The sequence below is a fragment of the Terrapene carolina genome, unplaced genomic scaffold, assembly GCF_002925995.2.
Source record: "Terrapene carolina triunguis isolate 2854851 unplaced genomic scaffold, T_m_triunguis-2.0 Scaffold166, whole genome shotgun sequence".
NCBI classification, from domain to species: Eukaryota; Metazoa; Chordata; order Testudines; family Emydidae; genus Terrapene; species Terrapene triunguis.
Genome location: NW_020664517.1, coordinates 2,217,644 through 2,236,931, shown reverse-complemented (window position 1 = coordinate 2,236,931; position 19,288 = coordinate 2,217,644). Strand labels below are relative to the sequence as shown.

Below are 19,288 nucleotides of genomic sequence, written 5' to 3'. Positions count from 1 at the left end.
GCCCTCACACACACCTGCACCCCAACCCCCTGTCCCAGCCCGGAGCCCCCTGAACCCCTCATTTCTGGCCTCACCCTGGAATCAGCACCCCCAGCCGGAGCTTTCACCCCCTTCCGAACCCCAACCCCTGAGCCAGCCTGGTGAAAATGAGCGAGTGAGTGAGGGTGGGCAGAGGGAGGGGCGGATGGAGTGAGCGGGGGCAGGGTGAGGGTGTTCGGTTTTGTGTGAGTAGAAAGTTGGCAGCCCTACTCTGTGTATGTCTCATTCTCATGCTGGATCAGTCTGTGGCTCCCGCCTTAGCTGTGACAGAGGCAGAAAGAGTATAATCTCTTCACTCCCATGCCGGTGACAAGGCTGGCCCATGTGTACAGGCAAGCAGGCCCACTCCCTATACTCAGCACAGACAGTGCCTCCTCTCAGCGCCTCATCGGAGCAGATCACTCACAGTGGCACTGCTGTTCCGATGGAATCTCCTGTTCACTGGGCATTCCCCTTCCTGGGGACAAAGGGCCAGCACCACACTCTGCTCCAGTGCAGGGGCATTCTTCCTGCATGGATTGGGGAGGTTAATCAGACGTCCTGGGTTAACACATTCTTCTCCCTTGGCTCTTCTGAAATAAACCAAGATACTGAAAACAACTGTTCTTCACCTCCTGCCAACCTGCCCAGTTCCCGCCCGTCTGGGCAGTGCCTCAGAGAAGATGGACCTTGTGGCACACCCTGTAGATCAGCCAACGCAGACTGTCAGACTGGCTGTGAGAGCAAATTGCTAAGGTCCCAATGCCAGGCCTCCAGTGGGTCATGGGAAGAGTTGGCCTCTCATCCAAGCTTCACAGGGATCAGGATTCAAAGTGAACCCCTTGACTTTCTCTCGGAAGCAAAGAGGAAGCCATTGTCAGAGAACCACTAGTATAATAGCGCTACTGGCACTGAGCAAGGGAGCAGCCACACTCTGCACTAGCAGCAGGCTCTGGCTAGGCTTCAGGGGCTGTGCATGTAGAGCACATGGTAGGAATCCAGTACCGCAGTCACACATACGGTGCCATGTTCTGCTCTAACAGGCGAGACACTGGAGTGTCCACATTCTTGTTGCGTGCCAGGTCCTGACCCAGAAGCCAGTCTGGCAGGGTTCCTGGGATTTTATGTTCTACAAGTTACCCCAGCTTTCTCAGTCTCGTCCTGTCGGGTGTTCTCTCTCTCACCGCCAGGCTGAGCAGCTTCCGTTGGACGGTGCCTGCTAACGGAGAGGTTGTCATGAAGATACACTTCTCCTCCACCGTGGCAGGGCAGTTTGATCAGACCCTGAACTTCGAGATCCTGGGCACGCGCCGGCAGTACCAGCTTTACTGCAGAGGCACCTGCACTTACCCTACCATCAGCCAGGACCCCAGGTCAGTACCTGTGTGCCTGGTAAAGCTGCTGGGCTGCTCTTCTGAGGGCTAGAGGGAGCCTGAGCTGCTGAATCTGACACCACCTTCCAGCCTCTAGACTCTGACAGTGGGGAAGCTGTGGCAGCTCACCCAGGGCCCTGGGTGATCACTCAGGTGACCAGCATCACTGCCACCAGTACCTGAGCTGGTTCGCTCGCGTATGTCACACCCCGCCTGCAGCAGAGACGTCCTCTTCGTTGTTGTAACTCACATGTCAAGGGGCCAGAGGGCAGGAGAGTAGGAAGTAAAGCACAAAATTGGAGGAGAAGAGACTAGGCCAGTTCAAGTGGGACACCCCAGCTTTAATTTACACCGCGTTCCAGCTCCTCGGTGTTGATCTCCCTGGCCTGTCGGTGGGCGGTGTAAGTCGTGGAGTCTGAGAGTAACTGAGTCGGGGGGAGCTGGTTACAATAAGGGTAGGTGAGACCCAAACACATCCACATTACAGGGCTGAAGCCTTGAGCTGTCTGGGCTTTAAATATGGTCTGGGGAAAACAAGTAGCTACTTATGTGACCCTCCCAGTATCTGGGCACCTCACATTCTTTGATGGATCTATCCTCACAACATTCGTGTGCAGCAGGGCACTGCTATTTCCCCGTTTTACATATGGAAGTCAAGGGCAGAGTCTAGCGTTGAACCCAGGTCTCTGAGGCCCTAGTCAGTGTAACCACTGTCCTAACCAGCCTTCTTCTCTAGCTGCCTCCTACACTCCTCTTTTAACCATGTTCTCCCAGCTTCAGAGCACACCCATATTGTAACTGGTCTCCTGCTTAGATGAAGTTCAAGGGAATCCAACCTGCACCACTCTTTCTACATCACTTCTGATGAATCCCAATCACCAGCTGAGTACTTAGGGCACAGGGGCAGGGAACAGAAACGCAAAGTCAGGAGAGTTTTACTGTATATAGGAATGGATGAACCTTGCATGGGACAAGTGGTGGATTTGTGGTCACGTTTGCACAGGAAAGAGTCTGCTTTCTGGCCTTGAGTACATTCAGCACGAGCCTCCAGGCAATGTCAGTTTGTAACAATACTTGTTGCGTGGGAGGAGTGTGGTATCTCTTCTCAGCGAGATGCGGGATAGAACTGGAGCAGGAAAGAGGCTTGGCCTTATGCTGGTAGGGCAGGGAGGGAGGATAGAAGGTTTAATATCATCCTCTATGCCTGAGCACAGGATGCTGGGCTTGATTCTGCTCTTCCTGAGGGCGCTAAGGGTTACAGGTGACCTGGGAAGTCTGTTTTGTGGAGGATTTTTGATAGCTTGAAGTTTGATTTTGTTCTGATTTGAACTGAAAACCAAACGTCTCCAAATTGTTGGTGACAAAGAATGAAGACTCAGCTCTAGGGCAGGCCATGTGGAAGCCAGGGCTGCTGAGGAGTTGGGTGGGTAAGCTGGCAGGAAACCACACAACGTTTTGATGTCATTGCATCGGCAGATTAAGACGAGAGAACGTTTCACCGAAATTTATCTGGCTATCTCTAGCTACAGGCTTGTTAGCTCCTGCAGCTCCTCACACTAGTCTGCTTCTCTCCTATAGGGTGGTATTTCCCCACCGGAGGAAGAGTGCGAAGCCTGACGACATCATCTTCAAACAGTACGTGATGAGCTCAGGGGTGTTCCACTTCGGCCCCTTGCTCTGTGGAAAGTCGAGAGACAGGTACCAACAAAAGGAGCAAGAGTCTAGTCTCCTAGCACTGCTGCATGTTATGAATGACGCCTTAGTATTCTGAATGGCCCAAAGAGTGCTAGGCAATGCATGTTAACTAGCGGAGATGCTGCCCCTGCCCCCAAGGGTTTGCAATCTAAATGCAGGTGGGGACTGGCAAGAGTCATAGACAGAGACAAAGAGAGGAGTGGGGGAAAGAAGAGGGAGGACATTCATGAGCTCCCATGATTACTCAGCAAGGCATGTACATGTTTTGATAATGAGAGATTCCTGTCTGTGGGACAAACCCTTACTCAGGCAAAGCAGCTCTAGTGAGAGCACAGGGAGGTAGTGTGACCTAGTGGATAGCACACGGGGCTGGCACTCAGGAGACCAGGGTTCTTTTCCCAGCTCTGATGCTGCTTTGCTGAGTGACTGTGGGCAAATCACGTCCCCTCTCTGGGCCTGGGGTTCTACATCCGTGTAATGGGGATACACTGACTCCCTTGGTAAAGCACTTTGAGATCTACTGATACCAAGAGCTGGGTGTGTTGTAATAGACACACATTATTGGTCATGAACAATGTGATTAGTCAGCATGTCAGATTTGGCCCACAGTGTTGGAGGCTTTTTTTTGAAAGGTGACCTGCCGAGGAATAAACATTGGCTTCCTGCCCTTCCTTGGTGGTGGTGGTAGTTTGTTTTGGAGGTTCTAGCTATGCTAGAAAGTTTTACTTTTGCTGCTGACGTTGTTACGGCAGCAGAGCACATGCCCACTTGGCTGCTTTTGCCAGCGCTGTGCATCCTCAGCCGAGAGCCTGGACCGAGGTTTTTAGTTGGTGCTGTTACGGGGCGGGGAGGGTGATTAATGCTGTCTTGTTGTTGTTTTTAACATTAAAAAGTCAGTTCTTTTCTGCTTGGGAACTCTATGGATGACTGGAGAAGTAGTGGTGGTTTGTTGTCCCATGCAATTGATATCTAAGCAAGTGAGAGCCAAAGGGGATTTGTAGTGTGATTATTTTAACATGCTGTGCTTTTCTTTTGTTTCTTAACCATTTAACACCAAAGCCTATTTCATACTTTGGAGAACAGGATGCCTTTCTCTAGGATCCAGCATTTCCTGTCCCACCCCTTTCAGTTAAGGTGCAAACACACACCTGAAACATCCAGCAAAACAGGGAACACAAGAAATCTCCTGGTATTTCTCAGGTGAAAACCAAGCAGAAAAAGTGAACTAGTTTTAAACAATTTTTAAAAGCCTATCAGACCTTATTTATTCCTCATAAAGAAGCAAAACAAAAACAAAAAAAGCCACAAGCCAGATTGATTTTTGGCACTTCTCCTGCGAGTGGCCTCTATAGAGTCAGTTGATCCCACTAGCGTGACGCTGCAGGGGTCACTCACAGGACTCGGTTACAAGGAAGTAACCCTCCATTCTATGATGTTTCTTATACCAATGATGATTACGATGGGGCTATTTTATAAGGCTGTTTTTAAAACAGGATATGGTGCGTGTACAGATGCATGAAAGGAGGTGCTGTATCTGTGGCATAAAAAGGGCGAAGGTGCAGCACTTTCTCGGGCCCGCTGTCTCTTCTACAGTGCATTTCATTTGCAGATACAAGGCCCTCCGATACCCCAACAACTCCGAGAAGATAACCATCCTCAACGCATCCCCTTTGGAAGCGGAAGTGTTTTTCTGCTTCCAGCATGACATCAAGGCAAATACATACCTCTTGGATCCTCCCACCATGATGCTGAAACCCAGTGAGAAGCAGGTAGGAGACAAACAGGTATCGCAGTCTCGCGAGATTTGGGAGCCATTTTCCCCTCTGAGTGATGCCCTGTTCTCTCTCTCCTTCTCTGGGGTGCCGTGCCAGGAGCTGAGCATATGGGCGTACCCCACCGCACCTGGCATATTTGATGACAGCATCGTCTGCTGCATTAAAGAGAATCCAGAGCCAGTGGTCTTCAGAATCTGCTGCCAAGGGGTGCGTCCCGAACTGGAGCTCGACCGCAAGCAGTTGCATTTTGAGAAGCTGCTGCTGCACAGGTTGGGATTCCGAAGGGCGGTCAGAACATAGTCTGGAGCCTGCTCCTCAGGCCAGGCCTCGTTTGGTTTTTTCAAGTTGCTTATTTTGACTCAAGGGCTTGCCTTTTATCTCCAGTTTCTTTCCTCATTCCCTCCGGGTATGTGTACACTGCAGCTGGGAGGCGTAATTCCCAGCACTGGTGGACATCCGTGCTCTAACTCTCCTCAAGTTAGCATGCTGAATCCAGCAGCATGAACTGGTCACCCAGGGGGTCGGGCAGGGTTCGTTTGTGCTGCTTGGGCCCCACTGCTATTTGTAGGCAGTAGCTAGAGCAGAGCTAGCACGTGTCTGTGTCCCCAGGCTGGGAACCACACCTCCCCACTGCACTGTAGCTGTATGCTCGGGGCGAGGGCTCTTCACGGCACCCTGCCTGCCATTACTGCCTCATCTGACGGCTGTACTGGGGGGCCAGTGCGCGGGCGCGCATGCTGAGGCCTGTTCCCTGGCTCTGGGTCTCTCCCCTCACTTGGAGTGCTACCTGGGCTGCACATTCCGGGCTGCTTAATGGGGGAGCCCCAGCTGCTGCTGTCTGCTGTGGTGACCTGAGCATGGGAGCTGCAGCCACTCTGGCACCAGCCGCTGCAGCTGCTCTGGTGACTCCCGGCTGGGGCTGGGGCTGGGGCTGCAGCTGAGGGGATGCCACATGCTGGGCTCCCTCCCCGACATCTTCTCTTCCCCTCCCCACCTCATCCCCCTCCCCCGACTCCCACATCTCCTTCTCTTTCTCCTGCCCTATCCCCCCCTTCCCCACTGTCTCTTCCCTGCATCCCCCTCCTCCCGGTCCATCCCCCTCCCCTCCCCCCACCATGGTTGTACAGGAAACAGGTGAACAATAGGCCCCAGGAGGCATCAAGGTAGCAACCTGGAGAATCTGCTCCACCCTGCTCCCCACTCTGGCCAGGCTGCCCGGCTTGCTCTGCCTGGCCTGCGGGATGAGGAGCAGCTCGATGCTCGCAGAAATGGGGGGGAGTGGCCCCGCTGCACCCCCCAAACTACACCCATGTTTAGGCCCCAAATTATTACCCTGTTCTTTGGGCTGGACTCTTTAAGCAGTCGGTGATATTGGGGCTTTTCACAAGTCTGTGCATTGGCTGCACCAATACGCTCCATGCTGCAGCTCCCAAGGGATTACTCCTGTGTTTTAGCCCCTTATTTTCCAGTGAGACTGCAGTGCGCCTGCCGGTTTCCTGTCCTTTAGCACCCTTCCTCCAGTGAGGCGCATGTCACAGGGAACAGAAGGGACCCGTCTTCGCTTGTCTGGGTTTCTGTAGCTCAGTGCTCAGCTCCTCCACCTTCTCCCAGCCCGCCTCTAGGCTTGCAGCATCTAACAGACCAGACAGCGAGCAGTCGGGCTCCGTTCTGTCTTCTCCTTTACATCCATTGCAGGTCACCCTGGAGGCAGGGCTGTTTTCCTGCTCACTAGCCAGGACTGGAGCATGTTGACTCATTGAACGCAACTTGTCGTCCCATGTCTCCTCAGCAAATCCGCCCCTCCACCTTCCTACGACTGAACGAGTCCTTATTTTAAGCTTCTAACTCTAAATCCCATAAGTTCAAGTGATTAAATGTCACAGTAAAACAGACAGAGAAATCATAGAAATATAGGGGTGGAAGGGACCTCGAGAGGTCATTTAATCCATCCTCCTGTGCTGAGGCAGGATTACATAGACGTAGACTACATAGAACCCAAATGGCGACGTCCCATTCACGTGCCTAGGATCCAGATGCTTGCATCAATCCGCTTCTCATTCACTGTCCTCCCAGGAATACCGACGAATACTCTCTGAAGCACCTGTTCCTAACTGGGGCTCTGGATGTGACCCACACTCATGCTGGTCCATCAGAATGACCCCAAGTGCCCCCACTCCCATGTGCAGGAATGGAGCTAGTTAAAGTGATCCAAGCCTGTCAGATGTTGATCTGCTACTTAAGTTCTTATTTTGCTTGAGTTCATTGTAACTAAAACTCTGTGATTCTCCCCAAAACTTGAATTTAAGATTCTGGCACACGCAAAGTAAGAAAGAACTGAATATGGTTAAACCCTGTGGGTCCAGCTGGATCTGTGTGACTTAATAGGCCACATGAGACTGGATCGGCCTGGGCCCCATTCAAATGCAAAACTAAAATGGCTGCTTTGGCAGCAACAGCTGAGTGTCTTCCTCTCCTTTTAGAAAGGACACCAAGATGCTTTTCTTGAGAAACACCTCCCCGATGCCTGTAGCCTGGCGGCTCAGCGGCCTGGAGAACTTGGGGGATGATTTCTCTGTCTCACAAGACCAGGGCATCATCGGTCCCCGCTCGGAGTACTGCCTGCAGCTGCATTTTAAGGCTACAAAAGCTCTCAACATTAAGAAGGTCATCCGACTGGAGGTGAGGCAGACCCTTCCCTCCCCAGCACCTACAAACCCAGCAGCCCTGCCTTCCGACACTTTGGAGGGCATTGGTGAGGCTTGGCACTAAGGTTTGTACTTGGCAGTTACCACCAATGGCAGGTGAGATGGGTGGGACGGTGGTGAGCAGGTGTTGTGAATGACACAGCTTTCTACCGGCAAGGAGCACTTCTCCAGCTCCCCTCCCCACGCCAGCTCTGGCCTGTGGCCTTTCTCCAAGGGACCAGCTTGTAGAAGGGTAAGGTCCTGGAGATGACGTAACCAGGGAGGCACTGCTGGGTAAGCGAGGGGTTATGGGCTGGGGAGGTAGCATCTGCAGGCCGCTGGACAAATGGCCATGTTTGTCAATGTTTCTGTTGCTCTTCTTTATTTGAATCAAAATATTCCAGTGTATCCTGGAGCATGTGAGTCTCACAAATCCCCAGTGGGCTAGCCCAGCTGGACCGGAGTCTGGTCTCGCCAACAACTCTGCCCCTCAGTCTGGGGCAGCCCCAGTTCCCACCAGTCATCTGGGGCTAAAGCCTGATGATAGAGCCGTCCAACAACAAATCCACCCCCCCGCCCCCACCGAGGCAGGTTGGTTCAGGTCAAGGGAGCAGTGACTGGGCTGATTCAGGGTTGCTGACATGGTGCTCTCCATTTGGCATTGGCTAGTCCCACTGGATACATCAGGAGTCACTCTAGGGTTCCTGCACAGCCTCTGCCACTTCCCATTGCAGGGCCCTGCCGGATACAAGCTTGGTTTTGAAATTTAAGTAGCAACGAATCACAGGAAAAGGCACAATGCGGGAGTCCCTTTCCTACCTCCTACATTGCGGCTGGGCTGATGTCCAGAAAGGCTGCCTCGGCGTGAGCTTAGCTGGGAGTTGTTAGGAACGTCTCTTATTGCAAACTATGCTGGTAACCATAAACAGCATCATTAGTAGTGAGTGTCTCCTGCTGGAAGGGTGGAGAACTAGGCTGAAGTTTCACACAGCAGCAGAATCCTTTTGGGACAGCCCAGGAGGTTAGCAGGGTAGGAAATGCCTTGCAGCTGGATTGCTGCTGATGCTGGAATCTGATGGCAAAGGAGGAGGTGGGTGTCATTGGCAGGATGAAGAACTCATGTTATGTTCATCAGCAGAGGTCAGAGGTGCGCTGAGTGACGGCTGTTTCTTGTTGCCTAAGGTTTCAGACATGGAAAACATCCTGGGGATTGTTCAGTACGAAAACATCCAAATCCTTGCCGAGTCCTATGACGTTGCTCTGGACATCAGCTTCCCCAGAGGTCAGTCTTTGTCCCCCACACTCAGGATGGCCTGGCCGGATCAGTAAGAATTAAGGTTGCCCTCATTAGGCACAGGGTCCAGATGTATAACTGTATGAGGCCAGCGTCCAGTAGACCAAATAGTCAGTGACCATGTCGTTATAGACTGTAGCATGATATATACACACCAAGGGGGTGAATTAAGGTCACCTTAATTCCTAACTTTTGAGTGCTTGACTTCACCATAACCTTCTGTTAAAGTAGCTTTTGTATGCAATTTATTTTATTTGTTGAGTTGGAAACCATCACAATAAGCCCGTACAAAACCATTTCCAGCTTTCTGACATGTAGGCTATCTAAGCCAGCAAGTGGCACGTCTGCACTGCTCACAGACTGAGAGGACATATACTTTTAGGCATGTAGCACTGCAAGGAAATGAAAACAACGATGTTTAGCACTAAGCCATGCAGTTCTTCTCCACAGAACAAAAAGGGCAGTGAAGCATCCCGGGGTAATGTTGAGAAGACTTTCTCTGGAGGACTTTGACTTTCTGGAGATTCAAATCTTGTGATTTGCAGGGGTGTTTCATGCAAGACCTGAGTATTCATCACCATCTCTCCTCCCACTTGTGGCTTTCTCTTCAGGTACAGATGGTGGTTTGGATTTTGGGGTCATTAGAGTATTGGATGAAGCTAGGCAAATGGTGTCCCTGAAGAACAAAGGAAAATATGAGATTGGATACAGGTAAACGACTAACTATTTCAGCGGTGTGATGTATAAGCATTTGATGTCCCCATCAGTCCAGTCTTTCGTTCCGTTATTCCCCTTGATATAACCTCTTCCTGGAATGACTAGATCACAATCAGGGTAAGTAGCAAAGCTCAGAGGTCACCATTTTCAAATATTCAACACACCAACAACTGTATGTTACACAGCGTGACAACTGAAGAAGAAACACAACAAAATGTAAATCATTCTCCAGTGGGCATGGCTGTACAGATTTCAATGGTGAGCGCCCCTATGGCTGAGTGCATGTGCCTGCACTCACTCTCTTGGGCCTTCTGGCTGCAGCTCTCCCGCTGGGCACTACAGTTCAGTTCCCCCTCTGGGGTGCCTCAATGGCCAGGCCACTTCCCCCAGTGGCTATTGAGGGTTCGGGGGGGGCTTGGGCCCACCCACTACTCCGGGTCCCAGCCCAGGGACCCTATAGATCGCAGCCATCTGCTGTGTCCCTTTAACTATGTCACACCGCTGCTCTAATTCCCTGGGTCTTTTCCCCACGGTGCCTTCACCCTTACCTCAGGGCCTTGTCCTGATGGAGTCCCAGCAACAGTTCAGGGCTCCTCCTTGCTCGCCCCTGTCTGGGGTTCTGCAGCTCCATCAGCCGGCCACACCCCATCCACGCTCCGACAGCTCCAGCAAGGAACTGAACTCCCTCTGGCCTGCAGCTCTTCTTATACTAGGCTGCTGGGCCCTGATTGGCTGTGCCCCACACGGCCACTCTTAGCGTGACTAGATAGCAAGGGTGAGAAATCGGGACGGGGTGGGGGGTAATTGGCACCTATATAAGACAAAGCCCCAAATATCGGGACTGTCCCTATAAAATCGGGACATCTGATCACCCTAGCCACTCTAGGCAGCTTGGAGAACTCTCTCCACTGCCCTTTTTGGGGCAGGATGTGTCAGGGCCATGAGGCCTCCAGCAGGGGGCCTCAGAGGGTCTGGTACACCCCATCACAAGGTGTCAGGTGGTGTTTTTTTTTAAGAACTTCTATTTTGCAAAGCATAGGCACATTCTGCATCCTACAAACGAGGAAGTTAGGCATGAAAATGCAGATTACATGCACAGACAGGTGCATACAGAAAACTCAGACCCTTTGAAAATCTGGCCTTGGAAGTAAATCAAGCTAAAGTCCACAGTTTTAATTTCCATCTGGAATCTCTTGAACAAAGCTGAGTGAGATCTTAATGGCCCTTTTCACATTCCTAAGTGTTTTGTGCAGAGGCTCTTAACTGGGTTCCTGGCTATGCGACGGGCTCTAGTGTCCTTAACTGAACAGGCCAATTCACAACGAGTCTTTGTTTTGTCTCCATCCTTCAGCTTCACTCTAGAATGCCCTGAAGCCAACATGCCACATTTGAACTCTGTCTTCAACATCCAGCCCCAGAAGGGGACTTTAGCTGCTGTTGACCGCCCCGCTCAGATCCAGATCACCTTTCGCTCCAAGAAGGAAATGAAAATTGAAGATAAGCCTATCCTGTACTGCCAGGTGAGATGTCTGTAAAGACCTTGGCACAGGCCAAGCTGGGATGGCTCTGACAGCCAGCTGATGGCGCCCTGTGTGCTGTGTCTATTCCTTGTCACACACAAGTGGGGATGCACTGGTTAACTGAGGGATCCAGTGCTACCATCCAGGTATTTGTCAAAGCCTTTCATGATGTTCCCGAAACAGGGATGAGCATCCACCTCTAGCTTTGGAATAGGTATTTAAAGAGCCAGCAGTCCTGGCCTCTCCAGGCCTAGCTTCTCCTAGGATTGGAATTAAGGAGCCTGACCTTAAAGCTCAAGGCTGCTCCAGGTTTAGCCTTTCCTAGCCAAGAAGTCCCTATAAGAAGAATAATGCAGGAGCATAGAAGATTTCACTCTAAGCCCCTTTCAGCAGGAGTCACTGCAAGGAATAGTACTGACCCAGTGACTGGAGTAGAGAAGCATTCGCAGCTGCTCCATCATAGGTTTCGGTAAGAAGGATGGTTCAGGATGGCTGACTGTATGAAAGTTCACACCCAGGGACTCCACTTCAAGCGTTCTCCAGTGGGAAATAGTGCAAGAGTGTTGGCGGTGGGGAAACTAGAATGATATAAAATGAACCTAGCATACGATCAGTGGATTCAGACTGGCTAGGTTATAGGTCTCAAAATGTAATTGCAAATGGAGAATCATCATCAAGTGGATATGCTTGCAGTGGGGCCCTGCAGTGATCAGTTCTTGGCTCTGTGCTATTTAACATTTTATCAGTGACCTGGAAGAAAACATAAAATCATCACTGATGAAGTTTGCAGATGACACAAAAACTGGGTGGAAAAAAGTGGAAAATAATGAAGAGGTCAGGTCACTGATTCAAAAGTGATCTAGATTGCTTGGTAGGCTGGGTGCAAGGAAAAATAGAATTTTAATAGAGCTAAATGTATTCATTTAGGAACAAAGAATGTAGGTCATATTTATAGGATGGGGGATTCGACCCTGGAAAGCCGCGACCCTGAAAAAGATTTGGGGATAGTGGGTATAATCAGCTGAACGTGAGCTCCCAATGTAACGGTCTGCCCAAAAGAGCTAATGCGATTCTGGGATGCATGAACAGAGGAATCTCAAATTGGATTAGAGAGGTTATTTTACCTCTGTATTTGGCATTGGTGTGACCACTGCTGGAATCCTGTGTCCAGTTCTGGTGCCCACAACTCAAGAAGGATGTTGGTAAATTAGAGAGGATTCAGAGAAGAGCCATGAGAATGCTTAAAGCATTAGAAAAGCTGCCTTATAGCGATAGACTAAAAGAGCTCAATCGATTTAGTTTAACAAAGAGAAGGTTGAGGGTGACGTGATCACAGATCATAAGTATCTACACAGGGAACAAATGTTTGATAATGGGCTCTGCAGACAAAAGGTCTAACATGATCCAGTGGCTGGAAGTTGAAGCTAGACAAATTCAGACTGGAAATAAGGTGTACATTTTTAACAGGGAGGGTAATTAACCACTGGAACAATTTACCAAGGGTCGTTCGTGGTGGATTCTCTATCCTGACGATCGTTAAATCAAGCCTGGCTGTTCTTCTCAAAGCTCTGCTCTAGGATTATTGGGGGGAAGTTCTCTGGCCTGTGCTACACAGGAGGTCAGGCAACGTGATCCCCGTGGTCCCTTCTGGCCTTGGAATCTGTGAATCCATGAAAGCTCCTAGGGACTTCTGCCAAGTCTTTGCAAGGGTAATCTTAGGAACGACAAAGGCCTTCAAGTCACCAGGGAACTGACACAAGCGGGGGGGACCATGGCTCCCGGGCTGTAGGCAGCAACTCTGTGGATTTATGAGACAGACCAGCAGAGTCCTCTAAACTCCACTTGCCAATCCACCCTCCTCTGCCCAGGTGATTGAGCCCAATGTCTGTGAAGGAGGCGAGACCATTGCCAGCATTCCAGTGAAAGTGTCAGTGAATTCTTTGTTCACCAAGTACAGCATTTCCCCAGCCTCGCTCGTCAACTTTGGCTCCATGATGAACAGCACCCGGAAGACCTGCAGCTTCACTCTGGAGAACAAAGGTGCTCTTGATTTCAAATACTTCATCGGCAAGCTAATACGAGATCTGCCCATCCTACCAAAAAAGGGGTAAGAGAAAGCACCAGCGAATGCTGACGACTCTGTGCCTCAATTTCCCCATCTATAAAATGGGGGTGATGACACTGACTTCCATTGTAAAGCACTTTGAGCTCTGCTGATGACAAGTGCTATAGAAGAGATAGGGCTTATTAGTGCCCTTCTTTGTAAAGTGCTGGGATTTATGGATGAGAGATTGCATACGTGACCAGTGTTGTTGTTAATGGCCTTCAGCCAGGCATGCTCGTGTGTGTATTCAATTTGGCACTTGCTCAGAATGGGTGTGCCCCTTCCTAGGGCAAGCCCAGCCCTGGGACAGTCAAACCCAGGACGGGATTGGACACAGTGGAGACCCCAGCATGATGTATTTCTGCTGTTCCTTCCAGACCATCTCACATCAAGCACTCCCGTTCCCGTGACAGCGAGACCTTAAGCAAAATCCCTCCTATTGGCAAACAAAGCAAGCGCACGGAATCTCTTCAGAAGGACATCAACCTTGTTGCGCAGGTGGGTGCATGTTCCAACCCGCTCCTCACATCCGCTGCAGTGTCTGCTAGGGCCCTTCTCCAGTCTGAGTTCTTCCGCTCCCCCAGGGGTGACCCTGCCTGGGCAGCTAGATCAGAGCATGTGCTGTTGTCATTCACGGTATGTCTGCTCCAGAGGTGATGTTCTTACTCTGGGTGATTTTCTTTCTCACGTGCTTTCCCCTTTCTCTCCCCCAACCTTTCTACTCTCCTTCCTCCCTCCTACTTTTCCAGGAAGATATTTCTCCTTTTTGTTTTGCTCCCCACCAGAAATCAGGATCCTTGCTGTTTTCCCCTCCCTTTACTTCCCAATCCCCCTTCCTTTGACCAGGGAGGATCAGATGCTGCTTCTTCTACAGTTTGGCAACATCACTCTTACGCTGACCAGAAGGTTTCTGGTGCTTCCCCTGCCGCCTAGGGCAGGGGGACTGAGGTAGGTTCCTGAACTTGGCTGTGTGCACATGACATGACCATTAAACTGACAGCCCAATGCTTTGTGCATCCTCTTTAGGAGGCTGTTGGAGTACTGAGAGTTCGTTCCATGTCCTAGCGGCCCCAGGGAATGTGCAGTGGTCATGACTGGCTGTAGGGAAGCAGGGAGAAATGAAGGGAGTGGAATGCTCCTCTCCTGGGACTGTTAACTGGCAGGATATCTGAGGCAGGCTTTCCCTGGATTCTTTTGCAGGCTCGCTTCACTCTAGGCATGTTCACAGTGTATCCTGGATTTGGATCCATCCCTGCAGGAGGCCAGCAGATCATCACAGTTGATTGTTTAGCAGAGCCAGTGGGAAAGTGTGAGGAATACCTGGCCATTGACATCACCGACAGGGACCCTGACGATAATCCGGGAGGCATCCCATACACCTTGATTGCTGAGTCATGCCTACCAGGTATAGACATGTTCTGTACAGCCACTGGCTGAATCACTGCGTCCACTCCCTCTTCCCCAAGGAGCATATGGAGCGGGGTGGCATTATCCCTGACACCCCCCTTGAGAGAGAAGATGGCTCATCTTGAAAATCTCCACTGCCTGCCTCCATTCCTTGCTGGATTTGGCAGCACATTATGGGATAGCAGGTAACCAACTCTCATGCTTCAGAGTGTAAACTGACCACTGCAGGCAGGCTCAGGAAGGCATTCCCCCTCCCTGGTGTCCAGCCTAGGTGTGCTGTATGGAGCAGGGAGGACTGTTTTCTTTTGAGGCATCAGCTGGCAACTGCTGGAGGTAGGAGGCAGAAGCTGACGAACCAGCGATCTGATCCACCAGGTCAGTAAGGGGAAGGGCCAGTGACCCCTGACAGCCTGTACAGTTATTTAGCTGTCACAGAGGTATCGGGTATTTCCTAATGTTTCACTGTGTTTTCCCCTGCTTGCTTCTGGCTCAGTCCTGGCTGACGAGAGAGAACAATCATTCTCCGTTCCCCTTTGGTCTCGTCCACAGCTGGTTGGCCTCCCTTTCTCTAGACTGGACATTCCTACTCTCCCAAACTCCACAGGGCAAATCTTGCAGCCTCCTCCTCTGCACTGCCCCCAGCTTGGGTCACCCTTTCAAAGCCTGGTGTCGCAACAGTCACCAATGCAGAGCTCCAGCAGGAGCTGAGTAGATAGCGTTTCTCAGCACGGGCTTGCACAGCTCCTTCTGGGCCTGATCCAAGCCCAGCTGAAGTCAGTGGAAAGTCTCTCACTGAATTCCGGGGGCTTTGGATTGGGCCTTCTATCCCCTTCCTTCCCGAGAGAGGCTGGCGTCTGGAAGGGCTGGATAGGCTGACGGAGAGGCCTGCAGCATATCTGCTTTGCCATTCCTCAGTCGCTGTTGCTTTTTTGCCATGAGGGATCATGAGAAAAGAGTTGGCCTGAGGAATAGATTCTGGGCCAAACCCTGAAGTGTGTGCTTCAGCTGTGCTCCATCCTCACTCGAGCAAAATGTGTCCAAGTCAAAGGAACGGATAAGGGCTTCAGGGTCTGACCCGCTGTAAATCGGGCCAGGGCGTTAGGGAGCAGTTCTACCCTGGGGTCAGTGGAAGAATGCATCATGCTAACCTCAAGGGCCAGATCAGGCCTGTTTAGGGGGCAGTGCAGTGCCAGGTTGCCCAGAGAGCCATGACAGCAGGGAAAGCACAGAAATGTTCCTGTGATGTCAGTTACCGTTTTTGTGTACAACGAATGTTCTCTCCTCCTGATAGTTTTGTCCCCGGTGAAGGCCCTTCCATACAGGAATACAGCCTGGAGAGCTGGGCTTTGTGAACTTTGCCACTGGTGTAACCCCACACCCCTGGGGGGGTTATTGGCAGTGGGAATTGAACCTGGGCTCTCTGGTTCTGAAAGTCTGAGCTGCTATTGCTGGAAATAAATGTTGGCTCAGACTGTAGTGGGCTCATCGACCCCTCTCAGAGTGGCCCAGCCACCACTAATGTGGGACAGAGTGCCACACTGAGTGGCTGCGGGGTAGACAAATGCAGGTGATAGAGGCACATGCCTTAAGATCCAGAGGTCTGAGGTTCAATACAAATTGCTGACAACTCACTCAGGGGTGTGCCATTGCCCTGACTTGTGCAAACAGGATTCTGGAGTCAAGCTCATCCTGCATTAATGCCACTGAAGTCAGTAGCGTTGCTCCCAAGACAAACTAGGCCTGTGTTTCTCAGCCAGAGGAGAACACACTGTCTCCGCTGTCATGTCTCTCTTCCCTCAGCCTTTGTGGTCGATGACATCGGGTCCATTTTTGAGGAACATCGGATCTGCAGCAACATCAACCTTTACCAGATCCTGCAGGCAGTGGAAGGCGGAGGAGTGTTTGTATCAGATGAGAACAAGTTCATCTTCAGTAACGTCCTGGTTGGGCACCAGGCAACAGCTCGGTTCAAGATCGCCAATGTGGGCAGAATTCCTTGTGACGTAGTCCTCGCGGTCAAGCCTGTCTCCAGCAAGGTCAGAATAAGAGCTGAAGGGTCGGGTGTGGGACCATCCACTGGAGGCCCCACAAGCAAGTTGGAGTTTCATGCAGGGTTTCTGAGATGTGTGTCTCAGCCTTGCCTGGTCTGGAGCAGTGCAGGGTAATAGAATGTCACTCCCACCCCTGCCCAGCAGTGTTAGACTGCTGCTCATGCTGATCCTGCTGCCAGATCCACAGTGAAGCTCTGATCAGCTCAGTGCTGGCGGTGCCTGGAATGAGGTACGGGAAGCTGAGCACTGATCACATGGGATCTGATAAGATATGGATCTGATTAGTAACCACCTCGAAGAAAGCAATCCCTAAGGAGTCCTAGAGAGAAATGTGTTTTGCTCTTACAAAGCACACGGGATCTTTATAGAGGAAGGTAAATACACAGCATTTAGAGGGTCATCCTGTCCTTTGTTCCGTTGTTCTGATTTAATCAATTGTCCTTAGGGGTGCCAGCCTTCACCTCAGGGTCGCCAGTCTGCCCTTCATTATGGATGTGCATTGATGATTCTTTGATGTCCTTTAAGTCTCTTCACTCCTTGTTCCTTGACTTATCTTTTCCTGATGCATACGTTCCTCATTCACACAGACAGATTGAGAATACAAACAGTAGTATTTTATATCGAGCAAAAAGGCATTGCAAATTAAACCCTGCTAAGTTTTACAATCAATAACCAAGACAATTTACATTGGGACCCAGGCCTTCAATGTTCCTCTAATCTACTTAACATAGAGACAATAGAGAATCCTGTCTCTTACTTACTAAAACCTTAAAACAAAGAAATGTATATTTAACTAGAGTGCCTATATTGTAATACATATAGGAAACCATAGTAGACATTATAACTTATCCTAAAACAAAAGGGTGACCATAATCACTCATAAGGATTGTTCTGGTCTGTCATTCCTTTCTGCTATTCAAAAAGGGTGGCTGACCGGATGAAATCAAATCATACATTAATTCTCATAGTACATTATAAAATCCAGCTCCTACAAATGTCCCCTCTCTCCCATGGGGTGACAGAGACCCCATTCCTCACAGCAGCCAGTCAGAAGAACCTAGCAAACGGTTTTGTGATAAGAAACCCTAATTATCCCCCCTTTCCACTGCCAGACTTGCCAGCATCCCACACTGAGAAGCCCCTTCCTTAAATCGATCCTGACCCTTGACAAAATTATACCCCGAGGAATGGCACTGATGTGTTGGTCTGCCCCGGCATAAAGCCAGTCTGGGTTGTTTTCAGCACCTTTTGATCTCTTTTCCTCTTCTTCAGCTGGATGGCTCTCTCTCCTTTAGTCTGGTAGTTAGTGAGATTCATGATAGACACAAAGGGGCAGTCCCTGGAAAAATCATGGAGCAGGTCCTCAAGGAATCAATTATGAAACACTTAGAGGAGAGGAAAGTGATCAGGAACAGTCAGCATGGATTCACCAAGGGGAAGTCGTGCCTGACTAACCTAATTGCCTTCTATGAGGAGATAACTGGCTCTGTGGATGAGGGGAAAGCAGTGGATGTGTTATTCCTTGACTTTAGCAAAGCTTTTGATACGGTCTCCCACAGTATTCTTGCCGCCAAGTTAAAGAAGTATGGGCTGGATGAATGGACTGTAAGGTGGATAGAAAGCTGGCTAGATCGTCGGGCTCAACAGGTAGCGATCAATGGCTCCATGTCTAGTTGGCAGCCGGTTTCAAGCGGAGTGCCCCAAGGGTCGGTCCTGGGGCCGGTTTTGTTTAATATCTTTATTAATGATCTGGAGGATGGCATGGACTGCACTCTCAGCAAGTTTACAGATGACACTAAACTGGGAGGCGTGGTAGATATGCTGGAGGGTAGGGATCAGATACAGAGGGACCTAGACAAATTGGAGGATTGGGCCAAAAGAAATCGGATGAGGTTCAACAAGGACAAGTGCAGAGTCCTGCACTTAGGACGGAAGAATCCTATGCACTGCTACAGACTAGGGACCGAATGGCTAGGAAGCAGTTCTGCAGAAAAGGACCTAGGGATCACAGTGGACGAGAAGCTGGATATGAGTCAACAGTGTGCTCTTGTTGCCAAGAAGGCTAATGGCATTTTGGGCTGTATAAGTAGGGGCATTGCCAGCAGATCGAGGGACGTGATCGTTCCCCTTTATGCGACATTGGTGAGGCCTCATCTGGAGTACTGTGTCCAGTTTTGGGCCCCACACTACAAGAAGGATGTGGAAATATTGGAAAGAGTCCAGCAGAGGGCAACAAAAATGATTAGGGGTCTGGAGCACATGACTTATGAGGAGAGGCTGAGGGAACTGGGATTGTTTAGTCTCCAGAAGAGAAGAATGAGGGGGGATTTGATAGCAGCCTTCAACTACCTGAAGGGGGGTTCCAAAGAGGATGGAGCTCGGCTGTTCTCAGTGGTGGCAGATGACAGAACAAGGAGCAATGGTCTCAAGTTGCAGTGGGGGAGGTCTAGGTTGGATATTAGGAAACACTATTTCACTAGGAGGGTGGTGAAGCACTGGAATGCTTTACCTAGGGAGGTGGTGGAATCTCCTTCCTTGGAGGTTTTTAAGGCCCGGCTTGACAAAGCCCTGGCTGGGATGATTTAGTTGGGAATTGGTCCTGCTTTGAGCAGGGGGTTGGACTAGATGACCTCCTGAGGTCCCTTCCAAC

The 19,288-nt window shown here is 50.5% G+C and overlaps 1 protein-coding gene across 1 annotated transcript in view; it reads left to right on the top strand.

Annotated features, from left to right (window-relative positions):
- LOC113406944 (hydrocephalus-inducing protein homolog) overlaps window positions 1-19,288 on the top strand; it is a 359,446-nt gene that overhangs the window by 282,790 nt on the left and 57,368 nt on the right. Inside the window, 12 exon segments of the mRNA XM_029912029.1 lie at window positions 1,209-1,391; window positions 2,970-3,089; window positions 4,696-4,855; window positions 4,958-5,130; window positions 7,342-7,540; window positions 8,728-8,827; window positions 9,451-9,550; window positions 10,908-11,076; window positions 12,945-13,183; window positions 13,558-13,678; window positions 14,381-14,585; window positions 16,388-16,623. Of these exon segments, the coding sequence (XP_029767889.1) occupies window positions 1,209-1,391; window positions 2,970-3,089; window positions 4,696-4,855; window positions 4,958-5,130; window positions 7,342-7,540; window positions 8,728-8,827; window positions 9,451-9,550; window positions 10,908-11,076; window positions 12,945-13,183; window positions 13,558-13,678; window positions 14,381-14,585; window positions 16,388-16,623 (2,005 nt within the window).